The sequence below is a fragment of the Protopterus annectens genome, chromosome 9.part0 (assembly GCF_019279795.1).
Source record: "Protopterus annectens isolate FY-2018-M chromosome 9.part0, PAN1.0, whole genome shotgun sequence".
In the NCBI taxonomy this organism is placed as follows: Eukaryota; Metazoa; Chordata; order Ceratodontiformes; family Protopteridae; genus Protopterus; species Protopterus annectens.
In genome coordinates this window covers 1,261,710,514-1,261,730,511 of record NC_056743.1, presented here as the reverse complement: position 1 = coordinate 1,261,730,511, position 19,998 = coordinate 1,261,710,514, and the positions used below count along the sequence as shown (strand labels likewise).

Genomic DNA, 19,998 nt, shown 5'->3' with positions numbered 1-19,998 from the left:
TTTTCAAGTATTCTGGCCAGGAAGAGGAGTGCTTTTCCCACAGCTTTTCTGCAATTTCATCAAAGAACAGGACTCAAGAATAAGGCCAAACTAGTAGCTTTTACAATCTTTAAAAAGGACATCACAAAAAAAAAAAGAAGTTATGTACTCACTATAGCATTCCATCTGAGTTGCTACGATATGAAAGTATATGAAGCCCAAGTAGCCGCAGAACAAATGTCATCTAAAGATACTCTGGACCAAAATAGCAGCTGAAGTAGCCATAGATCTAGTGGAATGCACCTTCACATGACCTGCAGGAGATAAACCTCTAACCGTATATGCCAGGGGAAATTCAATGGGCAATGGTGACCTTTAACACTAGATTCCCTAAAAAAGGCTTAGAATAGGAAATAAAGAGTTGGTCAGACTTACGAAAGGATTTAGTCCTGTGCAGGTAAAAATGTAACTGTCTATGCACATACAAGTGCAGGTTGTACTCTCCCTTATTTTGAAAACTTGGAAAGAAAACCGGGAGATTAATCACTTGATTAACATTGTATTTGGAAGCAACTTTAGGAAGAAAGGATGGATCAGTACACAAGGACACCCTGTCCTTATGGAATACCAAATAAGGAGACTTGGCTGACAATGCTTGAAGCTCTGAAACCCTTTTGGCAGATATAGCAACAATCAAGAAAGCCATCTTCCAGGACAGAAACTGTAAGTCCACTGAGGCTGCAGGCTCAAAGAGGGGGTGAGACCAAAGCTTGCAGAACTAGCATGAGATCCCAAGGAGGCGATGGGTCCTTAACCAGTGGCTGAAGTAAAAAGGTGCCTTTCAAAAAGGCTTTACAAAGCTTAGAAGAAGCTAGAGAAGCCATATTGTCACCTACATAAAAGTTGGATATAGCTACCAGTTGGACCTTGACCGTAGAAGAATTGGCACCTTGCTGAAAAATACTTGCCAAAAATTCTAAAACTGATGGAACCAGAGCAGTGAAGGGCTCTAGGTCATGCTGAGAAGCCCAAATAAAAAAACATTTCTACTTACTGGAATAAACCTTCCTGGTGGAAGATTTATGAGCTGCATCCAAAATCCTTTTGACCAGTAAAGATAACTCAGGAGTCCTGACTACCATGGGAACTGGAGCAGTCAAGCATTGAGCTTCAGACTGACCAGCTCTGGATGGGGAATCCATGAGGGATGAGATCCAGAATTGGATCTAATGTCCAGGACGGACACACAACATGAGACCACAGAAAAGGGAACCATACTTGGCGAGGCCAGAATGGGGCAAGGAGGATGTCAGAGCTATCCAGCCTGTGAGCCTTCTGAAGAAATTTTATTATTAGGGGCAGAGAAGGATAAACATACAGAAGACCGGAGGGCAAAGCATGAATCACAGTGTCTCTGGGGGCTTCAACCCGAGGGGTTTCAGAGTGAAGAACTTGATGTACTTCACGTTGGAAAAGGAGGTGAAGAGATCACAGCAAGGCTGACCCACTTGAGAAAGATCTGTTTCACTACCGAAGGATTCAGAGACCACTCATAAGATATCAGGATAAACCTGATGAGCCTGTCAGCTAGAATGTTGGACCTCCCCGGAATGTGCTTTACCACCAGAAAATGGCCAGTGGAGATCGCCCTCTCCCGCACACTAATGGCTTCATGACACAGACGATAAGGCCTGGTTCCCCCCTGCTTGTTGAAGTACCAGACCACTGATATATTGTCTGGATAGCAATCGTCACTAGGGGAAGATGGGCATGGAGAGCTTGCAATGCAAGAAGCACCGCCCTCATCTCCAGGATGTTGATATGCAATTGAATCTTGCAGTGGGACCACTTACCTTGGACTGTCCTTCCCAAGCAGTGCCCCTCCACCCTAGTAGGGAGGCATCCGTGGTCACTGTAGCCAAAGGGGGAGGCAGAAGAAAAGGGTGACCCCAGATAAGATCTGGGGGATGAATCCACCATAGAAGAGTCCCTGCACACCAGAGATACTTGAATAGGATGAGACAATGAAAGATCTAGCATGGGCCATTGAACCGCAAGGGTCCATTGAAGTACTCACATGTATAACTGGGCCATGGGCAAGAGAGTGATAGTAGCTGCCATAGACCCTAATGTCCGTAATACCAATTCCACCATCAGTGACTGGGCTTGAAGGATGCAGAGGACATGTAGTTTCAGAGACTGGATTCTTTCTGACGTTAGAAAGACCTTGGTTTGAATCAACCGAGCTCCAATGAAATCTAGCACTTGAAATGGAGCCAGTAACGATTTGTTGAGATTGACGGTTATGCCCAACTGGTGGGCTTGAAGCAGGGAATCCCTCGCCTGGCAGAGTTGATGCCTGGAAGGAGCAGCAAGGAGCCAATCATTCAGGTAGGGGAAGACCTGAAATCCCTGTAGTCTCAGGTGAGCCACTACCACTGCTATCACTTTGGTGAAAACCCGGGGGACTGTGTTGAGACCAAAGGGGAGCACTCTGGACTGGTAATGAATGCCCCCCAGCTGGAAGTGGAGAAACCTCAGAGAGTGCCTGTCCATTCTGATGTAGTAGTAGCCTTCCTGAAGGTCGACCGAGCAGATCCAATCGCTCTCCTGTAGAAAGGGCAGGATAGACTGAAGAGTGACAATCCGGAATTTTGTCTTGGCAACTGACAGATTTAAGATGGCAAGATCCAGAATGTGTCTTAAGTCCTCTGTCTTCTTTGGCACCAAAAATAATCTGGAATAAATGCCTAATCCAGTCTAGTCTGGGGGACAGGTTGAATGACTTGTTTTTCTAGCAGCTTTGCAATTTACAGTGCTGCTTCCTCCCTTTGCATAGGTGGAACATCTGACAGGTGTTTGGGCAGAAGAAGTGATTGATTGAAAGGGACTGAATAGCCTCTGGATAAGATTTGCAACACCCAATGATCATCTGTGATCGACTCCCAGGCCACTGGGTGCAGCGAGAGGCATCCCCGACTGCCTCCAGAGCCGAGCAGCTGGGCAACCCTTCAGGGATGCTGCACGGGTCTGTCAGAGAAAAGCTCTTAAGACACTTGATTCCTTGGACCTCCCTCTGCCTCAGGAGTGGCATCTATTGCATCCCCCTCTACCTCTGGGGGAAGGCGAGTACTGAGTGTCCTGGAGGTTGCTCTGAGATTTCTGGAACCACATCTTCTTGGCCCCTCACCAATTCCTTGAGGGGCCAAAAAGTGGATCCTGACAGCAGACGGTCTTCCCATCTTTCTCACTCTGGGCTAGAGTGTCATGTACCGACTTTCCAAAAAGGGTGGAAACATCGTATGGGGCGTTAGTAAAAGATGTCTTAAAGGGCTCCAAGGTGGCACAAAAATGGAGCCAGGCATGATGCCTGATGGCAATGCCTGTTCCGGCAGCTCTAGCAGCGCCCTAGGTTTCATGAGAGAGGGGACGCATAAAGGTGTTAGCAATTGACGTGAGGATGGCCATTCGGGAGAAAACTTTGTCCTCTGCTGACATGGACCCAGGGGCAGACTCAGCAATCTCCTTGACCAGATCTCGCTGAAGCCTAATCACGTGTGCCAAGTAGTTCAGTGCATGCACCAAAGACATCGCTGAAGAGTACACCCGCTTCCCAACATGGTCCATTGTCTTGGACTCTCAGTCTGGTGGATGAACCATGGAGCTCTCCTGTCCAAGCTCCTCCTTAATGGCTGCTGCCACCACCATGGCATCAACAGGGGATCCCTTGGTCCAGTAATTCCCATCAGAAGGCACGTTTAAAATCTAATCCGGGCATTTGAGGATTGGTTCCACCGTGTCCGGCTCCTTCCACCACAAGATGTAATTAGGTCCACGGGAGGGGACACTCAGGAAGTAGAGGGTCCTGCACCAAATGTCTCCAGGAACACAGATTCATCTGAGATAGCTTTCTAGGCAGACCACCTCTCTTGCTGTTGAAGGATTTCCATGATGTCTCCAAAAGAGACATCCTCGAAGGATGACCGGGGGAAACCTTCCCCTTCCTCTAAATCGGTGTCTTCCATGAGGGACTCTGGCAGGGAGTCCAAGTGCCTCCTTTTACATGTATATTTGTGAGGCGCCTCCTCAGGGGTCTCTGGGGAGGACTCGCCAATGTCTCGCTGTTCCCAAATGGGAGATTCCTGGGGCAAAGAGGTGGCAGGCTGTCCCTGAAGTGTCAGGATGGCCAGATCCGCACCAGAAACAGAGGGAGCCAGGGCAGATTCCGAAGACTACATCATCAAGGGTCTCGGTGAGATTGAGAGAACCCTCTCCACCATGTCGAAAGCAGAAGAGGAATGGACCTCCTGAGAAAGGGCGACAGATGGGTCTGCAACCCTCTGAATTAACAGGGGAGCCAGAGCTGAACCTCCAGGTGCCGAAATTCCAAGACGAAGGTCCTGCTCCAAAAAAACTCTGAGCCAATCTCATCCCCTCTGATCCGGCGCTGAGGCTATGGGTCCAACAGCCACATGGATCCGAGCTCATTGGATCCGACCTACTCAAGGTAATGGCTGGTGTCAAGGTACCATTGGCGCCGACACCTCAATGCTGAGGGTCCTCGCATCCAAGGGCTCCGAAACGGGGGGTCAGATTGGAGAAGGAGTAATTCATATGAACACAGACTGCCTGCCTCCCATTCCGGAGGGAGAGGGGGCAGGTAACACTCCCATCTGCATCTGGGGTGCAGATAAATCTCCGCATCATCCTGTCCACCACCTCTTCCTAAAGGCTGTGGATTGATCTGGATGGAGAGGTCACTGATACCGGCCTAGAAGAGTGGTGAGGTGAAGCCTGAGCCAGTGAACGGGTCAGAAGCTCCTCTGGCTCCAGGGAAAAATGAGGGGAACACAGCCGGGGAGACTCGACTCTTAGAGCCAAGCGGACCTTGGCCAGTGGACAAACGAAGGATAAGCAATAAGGGGACCGCTTCCTCAGCTTGTCTTTGTGCTTAGCTGGCTTGTCCCCATACCCGGACCTCTTGGTGGGAGATCGAGTCCCAGAGGCTGGGGCAGCGACAGAAGTACAAACCTGGGTTGAGGAGGCATGGGCCCCGGTGGTAGGAGGGGGAAGAAGGCCTTTGATACTTAGATTGTTCCTCTTGTCCATCAATACTCAGGGAATGAAGCCCACGGAGATGGAACAGGACTCTAAATGAGCAGCTCCTAGGCACTCAATGCACAGTGTGTGGCCATCAGCTGGAGAGAGCTCATGGCCACACTCCGTGCACTTACAGAACCCTGGTTTGGGGATCTCAGACATGACTGAAAAACTGAGAGGCTCAACCAGATCACACATGCACACACACACGCACGCAGGCACACACAAACGCTTGAAAGAAACGCAGAAAGGAGTATTTTTAACGAAGCAAAAGCACAAGGGGAGGTAGAAAAGACAGAAAAAGAAATTTAAGCAGAAAAATGTATATAGATAGAGGAAAACAGTCACTTACCATAACAGAAGCTCAGAGCAAAGGATCACAATACTTGCACTAAGCATGGCAAATGAGATCTGAAGGGAGGAGGGAGGCAGGGGCATTATGGGCAGAGAAGGAGCTTGAAGCTCGGATCAGATGCTGGAAATGCGGCCGAGACAGATCTGTGCCAGATCCAAGTGCCCACAGGTTGAAGAACAAATGAAAACAACTTCAGATTGGAAATTCCCCTTCCCTAAGTAAACTAAGATTTCCTTTTAAGTATTAAAATTAATTTAACAAATGGATACTGTATTAGCCTAGCAGGTCTCCTTTTCATGTCTCTTTCTTGGCTGGATCACTGGAAAGAAAAGACAGACAATAATACATGTCAGGCAGGAAACTGTGCAAGGCTGGCAACCTGTTACCTTCTCTCCCGATCCATTTCCTCCTTTCCCAGTGGGTTATGTCATGCTCCTGGAGTACCGATGATGTGAAGCTTCTCACGAGGACTGAGAAAGCCTGCATTATAGAGAAGGTCATTTTTTTTCTCTTCCAGTTTTTAACAGTTTGAGCAGCGGAGGTGGCCGAGTCAACAGCATTACTGATTTTTGTTTCTTCTGAAGTGTTCATTTCTAGTGATATTTCTTATTTGCTATTGCTTATGAAAGTCATTTGAACACAAAATAAACATGAAGGAAATAAATAACCCCATAATGCTTTAAATGCGACTAGCCTATATCCATCCTAAGGACTGATGGATTATTGACCTCTGGCTGCAAATACCCCTATATTAGTTCCCTACCTATAAAAAAACGTTCCAGATAGTCACTAATAAGCATGACACTGGCTAACTTCCTCTTACTTACCTTTTCTTTTTTCTGTTTTCTCCATTACAGCGCACTCTACATCGAGCTAAGCAGCCCAGCGCTCACCCACATATGGACCAATGGGCACCATCTGCCTAACTCCAAAAAGAGTCAGAAAACTACCCAGGCTCCCAAACTAATAGTCACCACTCAATGTTATTTATTTATGTTCCTGTGAGCACAGCAACTGGGTTGGCAGTGGAAAGTGTTTGTTACTAGCCTATAATTCACTACATTTGTTTAAAACTTAACCCCCCAAGCCTGTGACCCACAAACAACCAGCCCCCCCCCCCCGGCCAGGCATACTACTACAAACACTCTTGGCCCTTCTTTGGTCCTCATCCATTCTCCAGCACAGTCTCTCCCTGACCCCCCTTCACCCTAAAAAAACTAACAGACCTTCCTCCCACTCAAACCTCCCTAAACTCACAAGTTCCATCCACAGCAGACACTACAAGCACCTCTACTGCTCTCACAACACTTCACACAGCTTCTGACCCAACACACTGATTTTTTTCTGAGTCCAATAAATACCAAAAAGTTCACCAGGGCACCATGAGTCACTGATAAAAACTTACCTGCGCTTCTGATGCATCCCGCTTGGGGCTCACTTTGCTCCCCTACCCTGCCCCCATTTCCCACCAGCCCCCATTACTCAGAAATTCATTCTCATCCCATCAGCTGACCCCTCAACCACACCCAGAAGCCACTCCTACACACAGCTTCTTTACACTCTGACATACATTCCACCCCACAAACACAATATACTAACTCCCTCCTCCACTCCACACCCACTCCTACACCCACCCCTCACAACTCTAACACTACATACAATATCAAACTACCCAATCTCCTCACACAAGCACGCCAAACCAAGCTTCAACCCACTCCACTGCTAATATGTCATATACACCTCACTCCCACTCATACATTATTCCATTGCAACTACTATCCCTACTCATATGCCTCTCCACAATAACCATCACCTCATACCTTCACTCATCCATCACACATTACCCAAAGTACCCCAACCTACCCCGTACCACTTCAATCCCCTGCAAACCAGCAATCACAGCCCCATTCAGCTACAGCCAAAACATATTCCAAACCACCTCCCCAATCCACTATCCCCCACATTCCAAAAAATTGCCATGCCTCAGATTCCACAACCAGATGATATATCTTACAACTATTACCATCACAGCAGCCCAACTACTACTAGGAGGAGATATATTCACCCCAATCCTGGCCTAGCAACAATTACAAACAGACAAAACTCCCAAATTCCACTTAAGCATAAATCCACCAACCTAATACTCAATTTAAACATTTACAGTATTATGAACAAAATAGATGACTTTCACTCAGCCATCACCCTATACAACCCTGACATAATACTCATAACTGAGATATGGCTAAAACTACATATAAAGGATAGCAACATAACCCCTCCCAGATACAATATCTTAAGAGCAGACAGAATCCACAAAAAAGGTGGAGGTATAGACCTAGTTTACAAAATCAACTTAAAACTTCAGCTACTCCACAAGAACCACCTAACTCCAAAAACGCTGAAACTCTATGTGCCAAGCTCCTCTTAAACCAGCATAAACGCCTAAATATACTCGGGATCTATATACCCATAGGTGACAACCTAACCACATTGTAATCAATACTCCACTGGGCCTCCCACATCCTCATATACCTTCACCCAACTCATTCGATCACCTACACATATCAATACATCCTCAAAAAGGGAATCCATACTAGACTGGATCCTCATTAATCAGCCCCAACACTGCCCCTCATTTGGAACACTGCCTAACTCTCCGAGCGACCACAATCCCACTTTCACCCTCAGGATTAAAGTGAAATTAGATAACTCCCCCTCCCTACTACAAATCCGTGCCAGTAAAAACTTCCCCACAGACCATTTCCTTACAGTCTTAGAATCCTGCAACTGGTCTACCATATAAACTCTCCCACTTGACAATGCTGTAGAATACTTCAACTCCACATTTCTAGACATCCTACATCAGCTAGCCCCAATCAAAACAATTAGAATGTGCAGCAACCCTGCCCCATGGCTACAAAGCACCACAAAGGCTTTAATAAAAGAAAGGAATAAGGCTTGGAAGGCCTGGCACCAACACAAAACACTCACAACTAGGCAAGCATACCTCAAACTTAGAAACAAAGCTACAAAATATGTTAAGACTGACAAACAGAATTACTATACCTCTCCTACAAAGGGGGCATAGTAACAACCCTCAAAAATTCTGGGCCACTGTGAACAACATCCTCAAACCCGGTAAAACAACTCCCCCACCTAATACAGATGGTTCAAACATACACAGCTTCCAGCTTCAATGTCTACTTTACTTCTTCTATACTCAAACTACTAAACAATACAGACCCTAATAACCTCCTCCAACCTCCTAAACACCAGACTTGGCCTACCCCATTCTCATTTAAACCGGTGCCAGCATATACCATCCAAAAGACTCTTAGCAAAACTTAAACCAACCACCCTTGCTGCCGACAATCTTCCTGCCAAATACCTCCAACTAGCATCTAGAGCCATATCCTACCCCATTGCACTACTAATGAACAGATCACTAATAAAACCATCCCAACCTTGTGGAAAACCTATTTTACTATCCTCCTCCACAAATGCAGACCATCCATTGATCTCTCCAACTACCGACCCATCACTGTCCTCTCACCACTATCCAAAATCCTAGAAAGATGCATTCATCAACAACTCCTCACACACCTCATCAACAACCTATCCAACTCACAACATGGCTTCCACCAATACCATAGCATCACGCAGCCCTAATGAACTTCACCAATATCATAAATACATACAGGAACCAAGGTAATCTTGTCTCTGCCACCTTTCTAGACTTATCTAAAGCTTTTGACAGAGTTTCCCAAAATAAACTCCTATCCTGCCTCTCAGATTTCAACCTCGACAACCCCAGCCTACACTGGTTTAGTAGCTACCTAGATAACCACTTTCAATCAGTCAAATGGCTTGACTCCCTATTCCCCCCACACCCAGTCACATTAGGTGTACCCTAAGGGTCCATCCTCGGCCCCCTCCTGTTAAACATCTTTACAAATCAACTCCACTCTGCCACAACTACCAAACTAGTCCAATATGCTGACGATACTACGTTGATCTGCTCCGCACCCAACATACAAATTCTCCAACAAAAAACAACAATCCTTCATTGAAATAGAATATTGGCTAAACAATTCTATTATTAAACCCAAAGAAAACACAACCTATGTTGTTCCACCCTACAAAAACCCAAGGCACTACCGTCTTCATATCGTCAGTTAACAAGACTCATCACCCCAATCCCAGAAGCTAAGCTATTAGGATTCACCATTGACCAACAACTAAAGTACAGCAAATGTATATCCCTCACTGTCTCCAAAAACCACAAAAAACTAGGGACCCTCTATCGATGTAAACGATACCCAACTTCTGAAGCTAGAATCACCATAGTCCGAACCCTTCTGCTAGCCACTATACTATATGCAATGTCCAGTACTGAAAATCTAAATAAAACCGACCTTAATAAACTCTCCACCTGCTATAACAAAATCGCCAGATTCGTTGCCAATGCCAGATCACACACGCAGTACTGCCAATCCTTAAATAAACTACACTGGTTAGAATTCCCAAATGTACTACAATACCACCAGCTCAATCTGGCACATCACATCCCTATACTATCCTGAAAAAACTCCTGCCCTGATCGGCCTCATAACCTTCCATAATACTAACAGGCAGTTGCGATCTAGAAACAAAGCTCTAATAGAAAATATCCAGTGTAAAAATAGCTCAGGCGAATCTTTCTTCACCAACCAAGTTGCAAAAATCTGGGAATTCCCTGCCTTCTGACCTCAGGCTACAAAAACGTGCAACCACCTTCAAAACTCAATTAAAAGCCTACCTATATACAAACCATTTATGTGCCTGCAAAAGTCCTCCCTGAACTCCCATCCACCTGAAAGAGGGTACTCCCCTTGCTTTTACTGTATTTCACCCTCTCTCTTTGTACATACTGTAATATAGTCTGCATGCTTATACTATACAAAATTTTTTGTCTATAAAGACATGATGTATCTCTGTTATTAGCATGTTAATCTTTCCATCCTTAGTACTTGAATTTATCTCTGTATTATTAGCTTGTTGACCTCTCTATAACCGTAACTTGACTGACACTGTATCCATTGCTCATATTATTATGTAATAATTTTTCTGGAGCTTTTCTCCCCAAGACTCCAGTGAAAACGAACAGTAGCTGTCCAGCCGGACCATCCTGGTAAACAAATGTTAAATAAATAAATACATTTGTATTACTCTTTTCATCAAACGCTGCATACTGAAGTGAATTACAATAAGCCATTACAGCGTAAGCATAAGGAAGACAGGTTTTTGTACAGTGTAATTGGATGACTACACAGAATTTGTGCACTTCAAGCTTCAAACTTGCAATCTCTGTACAGCTATTACTAAAAAAAAAAGGCCCAAGTGACGTTATTAAACCTTTTGTTTTAATTTGATGATAACACAACTTCCAGCATTCAAGTTGAAACGAGATTACTCAGATTAAGATTCTCTCTCCTCTTTTATTCCATTCAGACAATAATCTTGAGAGATAAAAAAAATTCACACAGTTCTTCAAAACTAAAACATTTTATGATTTAAGAACAGATACAACAGGAATTGGGGTTACAAAGAACATGTACGGGCCAAACATACAGCTGAAACAGTCTAAATCCTATAATACATCATAAAAAGTCAAGGAAAAAGCAGCACACATGGAAACTTTTTGAAAATAAAAAATAAATAAATTTGGAATGACAACATACTTAGTCAGTGTTCCTTCAAATGGAAACTGAATGCAGTGACAAGATATGTCAAGATAAACGAAGACTGAAAATCAAATTTTGATTCACTTAGCAATACTCAAAGGAGCATTACTAAGGAATCAAAATCTTTTTTTTTCCATACTGGAAATTACATGCCTGGAGGTTTGGCTTGGGATTTTGTACTGGCTTAAGTAACTCCATTATCACAGTGTTTATTACAGATTAATACATGGAATGCTTAGAGAGGCAGCATTATTGGTTTAAGAGTCAAACTATCATCATTCCGGAGTGTTAACAGCATTCATTCCACTGCTTAAGTTGGTTTAGGTTTAGCCTGTCCTGTACTGCTCCTTGTCTACTATTGTAAAAGATAAATGGATTTTGTGACATGCATTTAATCAAAGTTATGTGACTGGACAGATTTCAAAATAGGACAGCTGCCATAGGTCTCTCATCTGTGTCATGTGAATGGCATATCCTTCTCAAACTTCTAATTGTTGTAATTCATGAATGCTGCTCCTTGTAAGGATAGCAGTTTTTCAGCATTCTTGACTAGTTTCTAATTAATTGATGCCTACATGCTACTTTATTAGATTTCTTATATCCACATCAGAGGCTGATCTAAAGTACATGGAATGTGAGAACAAATGTAGAGCAATGTGCCTCTGTGTCAGTGACTCCATAATGTACCAACCTTTACTCTTTTTATGACTGACATGCTTGTAAATGTTTCATCTCCCAAGCCCCTGCTTGCACGTATCAAGGGTTTCAGAACTTGTCAGAGATTTGGGATATAATGCTAAGCTTAAAAAGGCCCTTGTGGTCATTAGCCTAGTAAACACATATGAACCTATTAACATAACAGTAATCTACTACAGTAATATTTCATAAGTATCCATTTCATGAGCATGAAAACAGCAAAGCAAGCCTGTTTTCACTATATAACAATGGAAGTCATCTTGCAATAAAGTGCAAGACACACTTTTCAGTCCCCTGTGACAAGTCCCATCATCATAATATAACACATCTACTGTTGATGACCATGGTGTAACAGTAGAAGCTTTGTTCAATAGTGATTTATGCAGATGACTACATGAAAGGCTGCTAGTAACGACCATGTGCAGTAGCTGAAGGAAGGATTTAACCACAGTGAATGTTCCCATGTGATGTTATATGCCATGAAAGCCATACAAGATGCCCACTATGCTACAGCTGAAGGATCATACCACAGTGAATGACACAGGACTTTGTATAGCTTGTAAATCTCTAAAGATGTTGATTTTGCATCAGTTGAAGGTTCACACACCAGTGTGTGCATATGACTGTGTGTGGCAAACAAACCATTACGACATACCAAGTGCAATGCTGGTGTTTCACACAGAAAATATGCAAGCCACTGTGTGACACACAAGCCACTACTCATGTGAAGTGCATGACTGTGTAAAGAAAGATCATGCCCCAGTGAATTTATATATGTGGGTTTGTATGACACCCAGATCACACTGCTGATGGCTACTGTGTAACACTGGAAAAATCTGCCTCGATGAAAAGTAGGGCAGGAGACTGAAAAAGGCATTAAAATTAAGTTTTTCTATATGAAATGCAAACCATTTGATGACTAGGCATGGCCTTGTCCATTTATACCATGCTGAGGATATAATTTCTTTCTCAGATGTGGGTTGTTCATGCCCATTAAGCTTCAACCAATTTTGCTTCTCCAGAATGCAAGCTTCTATCATCTCTAGATATATATGCATTGTTCAAGGCAAAGTATGGCTTTGTCAGTTTGTTCAGTAACTTCCCACTGCTTCAAGGCCAAGCAAAGACCTCAGCTCCTAATCTACTAACCAAAGGTAATATGTAGCTGGGCAGTCCTGAACTGCAAAAGTCTATAGTGTACATAGGATTCTGCCAGCACGCTCTGTGGCTATGTTACCTGCAAGTTTATTCCTCTTCATCCTTCATCAAACACCACTCCAATAAAAAAAAAAAACAGTGGGACAGGTGGACCAGGTTGCTCTACAACCACTTTCCTAGTCTAGCAAATGATTTCTGGAGTAGCTAGCTTAAGGATAAAGCCAGCCATTTGACTTAATCAGCTGACAAGTTCACAGATCTTAAATTTTAATCTTGTTAGAGCTGCTGAGGTTTAAATCTCTGGTAAGTTACTTATTGTGCCTTCATAATTAAGCCTGCATAGAAGGATCACACGTCAAGACTGTGAATGATGCTTTACTTAATGGACATCAACAGTGGGTTGGGGTATTGCCTGGTTAGTATACCAGCTGAGCAGGGTTAGTTGTTGGCTTCCACATAAACTGAAGAAAACAGGTACTACCAAAGCCACTAGTGGGGACTCTGATCATGGCAGTTATTAAAGGTGGACGACTTCTAGAAGAACCAGGATTAAACCAATGAAACAATAGAGCATACACAGATCAGCAAGTGAAAGCAACATTTTACATAGAGACTGACAATGAGGTCATAATGCTGTCAGACACTTACACATTCAGGTTTAATTTATGGATCAGTTTTAGGTATGGATTTTCCCTTTAAAATGCAGTGGTCCCAAAAATGACACCTGAAGAATGCAACAGTAAAGCAATAATGAAAAAAAATAGAAGTTCTGTTATGGAAAGGCAAAGCCAGTGGAAATTACATCATTCTTAGGACCCACAGAAATTCAAGTGGCCCAGTACTGGTATTTTACAATACTTCTCCCCTTCAGTAAAACATTATGTAGACCCTCTGAAGAGCGGTTTAGACAGCTGGAAGAACAAATGAACTTTCATCAACTGTATGCAGAGATCCTTTAAGAATGGGAACATCAATGAACTCAGATAAGAATATGCCATAATTCTCACCATTCCATAAGGAATTCCATGACACAATGCTGTGCCCGATGCTTACACCAATAGTGTGAAATGATGGAAGCCTCATATACTCCAGTTTGTAGTGCAAAGAAACAGTTGGAATATATTTCAGCAGCACTGACATGACGATGCTTGACAGTGTAGTGTCAAACATGCACCACATCACACATATTCAGATGTTTACAAAGAGCTAACTATCCACAGGCATTCAAGAACAATAAATACAGTAAAAAAATTTCTGATAACACACAACACAGATGCACACATTTACTTTCATTTTCAGTTACATTCTTATGTAGGCTTAGACTCCTTTGAACAACACACAAGGGCAGGATTTCCAAAAGTACAATGTACTAAATGAATAACTACTGTGCACTGCATTTATTTGCATCTGTCAAGTTTTGCCTGCGCCCACTGAGGGTCTATATCATTTAAATGAAAGTTCAGAATGTCAATCGCTGCAAACACCGAAAATGCTGATAATCGAAACCCCCCCCCCGCTAATTATATATACCAACTCGTACTACAGTGAGGAAAGGGCAAAATTCCCAATCTTCACTGCACTGCGATCTCACAAAACAGACATCGATTATCAGCATTTTCGCTGTTTACAGCGATCAACATTATGAACTTTCGTTTAAATGATATAGACACTGATGCATGTTTAAACAGTCTTGCTTCTTTGTACATCTGTATGTTTCGAGGCAGCCCAGTACCTCCAAACACCTGAATGCTCAGGTCGCCCCATGTCTGTACTCCCAGTCAATTGTTTATATAGCCCTACTTATACTTCCAAAAGGTGGACCACTGTATAGCAAATAAGAAAATCAATTTGTGAAAAAAAAACAAATGCAGCTGTATTTTTATACCCTATTCAAATGTACCTGTACTGTTTCTGGAGCCTTTATCCACCACTGTCTTACCAACTTGGTCCCAATTTCTCTTAGTACATTTATTTCTCATCTGATTTCTTGGATTGTACCTTGAAACTGCACAAGGCGAATCATGAGCTGATCCTGCTGACAATTCTAACACTAGACACGCGCACACACACACACACACACACACACACACACACACACACACACACAGATTTACAGCAAACATCTAAGTATCTTCATGTTAACTAGTAACAGAAGACTGCTTATAGTTTACGTATTCAAATTTTCAAGTGCACACATGCATACACAGCCAAACACACACAGTAATTTATATAACCTCACATTTGTGTTATTCGTTTATAAAAGGCAGTCTAAGTATGCCTCCTGTACCATGTTATTAGTGATACAGACAACCTCTCAAATGTGCACACATTCTTAAAATCCACAAATATGTGCACGCTCACACACTCACACAAGCACACTCTCTTGACGATTCATTCATGATTCATTCACATGCACACACTTGGTGGCAACATTTTCACACCATCATACACACACAGTCAAGGTAGCAATGTGCACGTATCTTATGAAGTGAACATATAGCTTATGTTGGAGTCCATGCTGTAAATCCACAGTACAAGTGGCACTGCAAGTAAAATAAAGGGCCATGACAAGCCACGGAAACAGCCCAAAAGTCCATAGGGCTTCCCATTTGCCTCCTCCAGCTCCTGACTGGGTTCCACATAGTTGCGAGCCAGAAACTTCAGGACTTCATCCAGAAGGATGACAGGTAGGGACATTTTCAGTACTGTCACCCACTGCTCCAAGTTTAGTGGGCTGATGTGGAACACGACCTGTAAAGAGGAAGGAAACATGACACAGATTAGTGCCAGCAATTAACTTTTTAAATCTTTTCTATTCTTTTACATTTTATATACATTCATTCTTTTTTATTCAGTGCTATCTGGAGTGTCCTGTGTAATGTGTGATCACCAGAGTCTGTAGAATGCCAGCAAGAGAACTCTGCTTGGGAGAAAGAACAGTATTCCAAAGTTAAGTGACTGGAACAGTGAATAATATTATCTAGAAGGTCACTACAGCTATGTTAAAAAGGTATTCTGCAACCCATCACTCTGTTTAGGACCTATATCTGGTCATTCCAAAGCTTGCTATTCCTTTTCCACTTATAAATCTGATGTTGTCCTTTTCATTCTTCCTCACTTATGGGTCAGAGTGTACAGCTGTAGATCAGCCTGTGTGACGTACCTTTAAGAAGCTTTCCTGTGAGTCAGTACATGCACATAAGTACTGAGCACATGCCAGCAAGAGTGCCATTTGAGTGAGCAGTCAGACTGTGAGCCTGCAAATATGTAGTCAATCAGATAGTTTAATGCTCCTGCCATTTATCCTGATGTATTTGCATACAATAAACTACTTAAACGAACACCCGAGCCTCAATGTCTTCTTAATCCACGTAAGAAGAGTGATATGGTGTCAGAATGGGATCCAGAGTCACAACCATGAGGCAACTGGTTAAAGTTGGAGGAATATACAGGAGTGTATCATACTTGCTGCTCAAACGACTCACAAAACAGGTCAGAAACAAATTCCAGGTACTAAAACTTGTTTAAATGACTTATTTTGCTATAAATATAAAACAAAGCACTCAAAGCTCAAAACGAATTTCTTATTAAACACAATGTCCGAAACTGCGACATATAATTAAATAAAATATTTGAAATAATTATAAAAATGTTTGAAATACCCGAATCGCATAAAATGACCATATTTTTTCTCTATGTTCTACTTCTTTGCATTAACTAAAGCTATTCAAAATATCTGAAGTGTGCAAAGTGTTTGCACTGTAATACTGCGCACACTTGCAGTTATTTCACATAGTACAGTCATTTCAAAGAATATTTCACAAAGTACAGTTATTTCAAGGCATATTTCTCGGAGTACAGTATTTCAAAGAGTTTATGGTGCATTTGAATATTATTGCAGGTACCTGGTGTGTGTAAATGTTCATACATAATTACAAGGGCCATTTTGCATTATGGGCATGGCAGAAGGATTTCGTAGACCCGCACCGCTTGTGTTTGACAACAACATTGCAGAAAATTGCAGAGTGAGTAGAATATGATATTTCATAAGGCTGTTTTTTCTGACAGATGCATGTACAAAAGCATTTATTCTGCTTAATTTAGCTGGTTCAGAGGCCACTGAAAGACAGCGTTTATTTGTGTATGCACCTGCTATGTTTGCAGGGAAGGGGGGAATCGCCATACAGTACTACCGGCTGAAAGAAGGGAAGACCCACAGTGCTTAAAACATAAATTTAGAGAAATGTGCAACCCCCCAAATGAATGTTGCAACAGAAAGGCCCTTATTTTACACAAGGGATCAGAACCCTGGTGAAACTTTTGCAGCATATATAACTGACTTGAGAAACAAAGCTAAAACCTGCAGATTTCGTGATTTGAGAGTTAAGTTGATAAAAGACAGGCATGTGTGGTATTAACAATGACACACTGAGAAAGATTTTGGTTCGAGACACTGATTTAACTTTAAATAAGGCCACTGAGATTTGTCAGATATACAAGCTTACAGAAAAGCACACAAGTTATGCTTACAAATAAAAATAGCTGCAGAAGGCACAGTGACAAATCTTATGTTGATCGTATGCAGCACATGGTTAAAAGAAACAGGCTCAAGCACATGGCAGCTACTGCAGGCCCTGTAACAGTCCCTGGGAAACCACGAGTCTTTCCAGCAAATTCCAGAGCATGCTCAGTGAAGCATAAAGGTGAGTCGGCCGCTCTTGAGCTGCAGAACTACTTGATCTGACAAAGTGTGCAAAGCTTGCTGCTTATGGTGGTGAAGAGATTCAAACAGCTCAGTAGTGCTTTCATGGTACTCTGCTGGGAATAGCTATGACTTGCAATTTTTCATAGACATGTGCAGTCATTATTAGGCCTCCAAGAGTTTGAAAATGGGACTGCTTTCAATTAATAAAGAAGTCCATCAAGTAAGACTGCATGACAACAGCTCAAATTTCATCCATATTATTTTTTCTGAGTATGCTGATATTTTTGCAGATAAACTAGGCAAACTATGAAGTTAGATCCAGAGGTCAGCCCCGATGTTCATCGTGTTACCCTGCTGCAGTCATCACACTTGGGTTATCCTGTCGTCAGGCGGTCCCCGCAGTCGGCCTGAATTCCAAAGTCTTGGTCCGGCGTCGGTTGCTGTCGCTTCTTCCCTGACGTCAGTGCGCCAGGGGTATATATAATGCATCCAACGCCATTTTCTTCAGTCTTTCTTGCCGTGCGGTGCCCGAAACAGAAGCAGTTCGCAAGTGCCGGTCGGCCGATTCCTGAGATTTTCGAAGTCGAATTTCAGATCCGAAGTCTTCAATAAAGCTAAGTACCCCATTGGGAAAACTTTTCTTGCCTCAGACTGATGTCAGAAAAAGTTAACAATTGTATTTCTTGTGGGAAGCAAATACCTCATAAGGATTTTCATTCTTACTGCATATCTTGCCTAGGCCCAGACCACGACGTCACTGGTTGTCGTTTTTGTGCTAGGTTTAATAAGCGTACTATAAAAAGACGCTTTGATTTCACACAACACTACTTCGGTAGAAAATTTAACTACACAATGCCGTCAGAGCAACTGACTACCGGCGTGCACAAAAAATGCAAGGATAAGGACAGGCAGCCTAGACCCAGGCCAGACTCCGAGGCCTCGGCTGGCCTGGTCTCCGGTTCACCGGTCTTCAGTGAGGCTCCGACGCAGCCCCTGACTACCGCAGATCTGGAACCCAAGACAGCTTCGGAGCCTTTGGCGGAGAGTGCTAGGCCGACACAGGCATTTTGTTTAGCCCCTACCGACGACACTGCTGAAAGAGAGGTCGGTGCTGCAGAAACACCTTCGGTTTCTGATGGCGTCTTCAGACCAATGACGCTCACCTTAAAAACGTATCCTAAGCTTAAGACTCCTACTAAACCTAAAAAGACTGCACTTCAGACTCCAGTTCAAGGCCCCATGCCTAAGAAACAGATGCTCAAAATGGCTGAAGATTTCATCTCTTTAATCAGGGGTTCCCAACCCCCACCCGACAAAAGGCCTAAACAAAAGATAGATTATGCCTCCTCAGATCAAGTGCCTATTTCCTCAGGCTCCTCCGAGGGCCAAGATTACTCCTCCTCCCCTTATGAAGATTCTGATGCTGAGGATTCTATTCCCTCAGCTTCTTCTCCTGAAGACTACTCCTTTGGGGAAACTTTACACACTATGAGGGAACATTTTCACTGGGAAGGTCAGGACTACTCTGACTCAAAGAAAAGGCTCAGAGAGTTTCTTTTACTCCCCCAGCACAGACCACGCCATTCCCCCAATTTTAGACATTGTGGATGATGTTTACTTAGAATCCAGTTTGAAATCAGATTCTCTGCCTCCTGCTCCAGCCAAACCTGACAGATACTATAGAGTGCCCGATTCCCACAAATTCCTTTATAAAAGCCCTGTTGCTGATCCAGAGACTATCTCCCAGGGTCACAAAGGGGCTAAGTCTTCTATGGCAAAAAATCCTGTACCCTCTGAAAGGGACTCCAGAGCACTAGACAGGTGGGGGGAAAAAGGTTTACACCTCAGCCACTCTAGCTATGAGGGCACTAAATTGCCAATTTCACATGCTAAAATATCAGCAATTTCTAATGTCTCAGTTAAAACAAAAAATGAGCACACTCCCTCAACAGTCTGAATTGAAAGAAATGCAGGACCTGTTGCATGCAACTGAACAGGTGGGCAAACATACTTTACAATGTGGGTTTGATTCTTTGGAGGCTTCCTGCAGAGCAGCTGTCACTGGGTCTGTTATATGTAGGCATGCTTGGTTAATGGAACAAACTCTGCCTGATCATGTTAAAGCAAAGCTTCTCAATGCTCCCTTACAGCAGGATGTTCTTTTTGGAGTTAAAGCAGAAGTAGTCTTAAAGAAAATGGAGGATAAGGCAAAATCTATGCAGACAGTCAAAGATTTTCTACAGGTACAGCCCCCTCGCTTCAGCAGAAATTGGCCAACAAAT

General features: G+C 43.2%; 1 protein-coding gene across 2 annotated transcripts in view; it reads right to left on the bottom strand.

The window, feature by feature from the left end:
- Window positions 1-10,814: 10,814 nt before the first annotated feature.
- Window positions 10,815-19,998, bottom strand: part of LOC122811983 (sarcoplasmic/endoplasmic reticulum calcium ATPase 2-like) — a 1,984,788-nt gene continuing 1,975,604 nt past the window's right edge. For both annotated transcript variants that reach the window (XM_044084186.1, XM_044084187.1), the window contains exon 21: window positions 10,815-15,762. In XM_044084186.1, coding sequence (XP_043940121.1) covers window positions 15,493-15,762 — 270 coding nt within the window. In that variant the 3' untranslated portion in view covers window positions 10,815-15,492. The remainder of the gene's footprint in view (window positions 15,763-19,998) is intronic.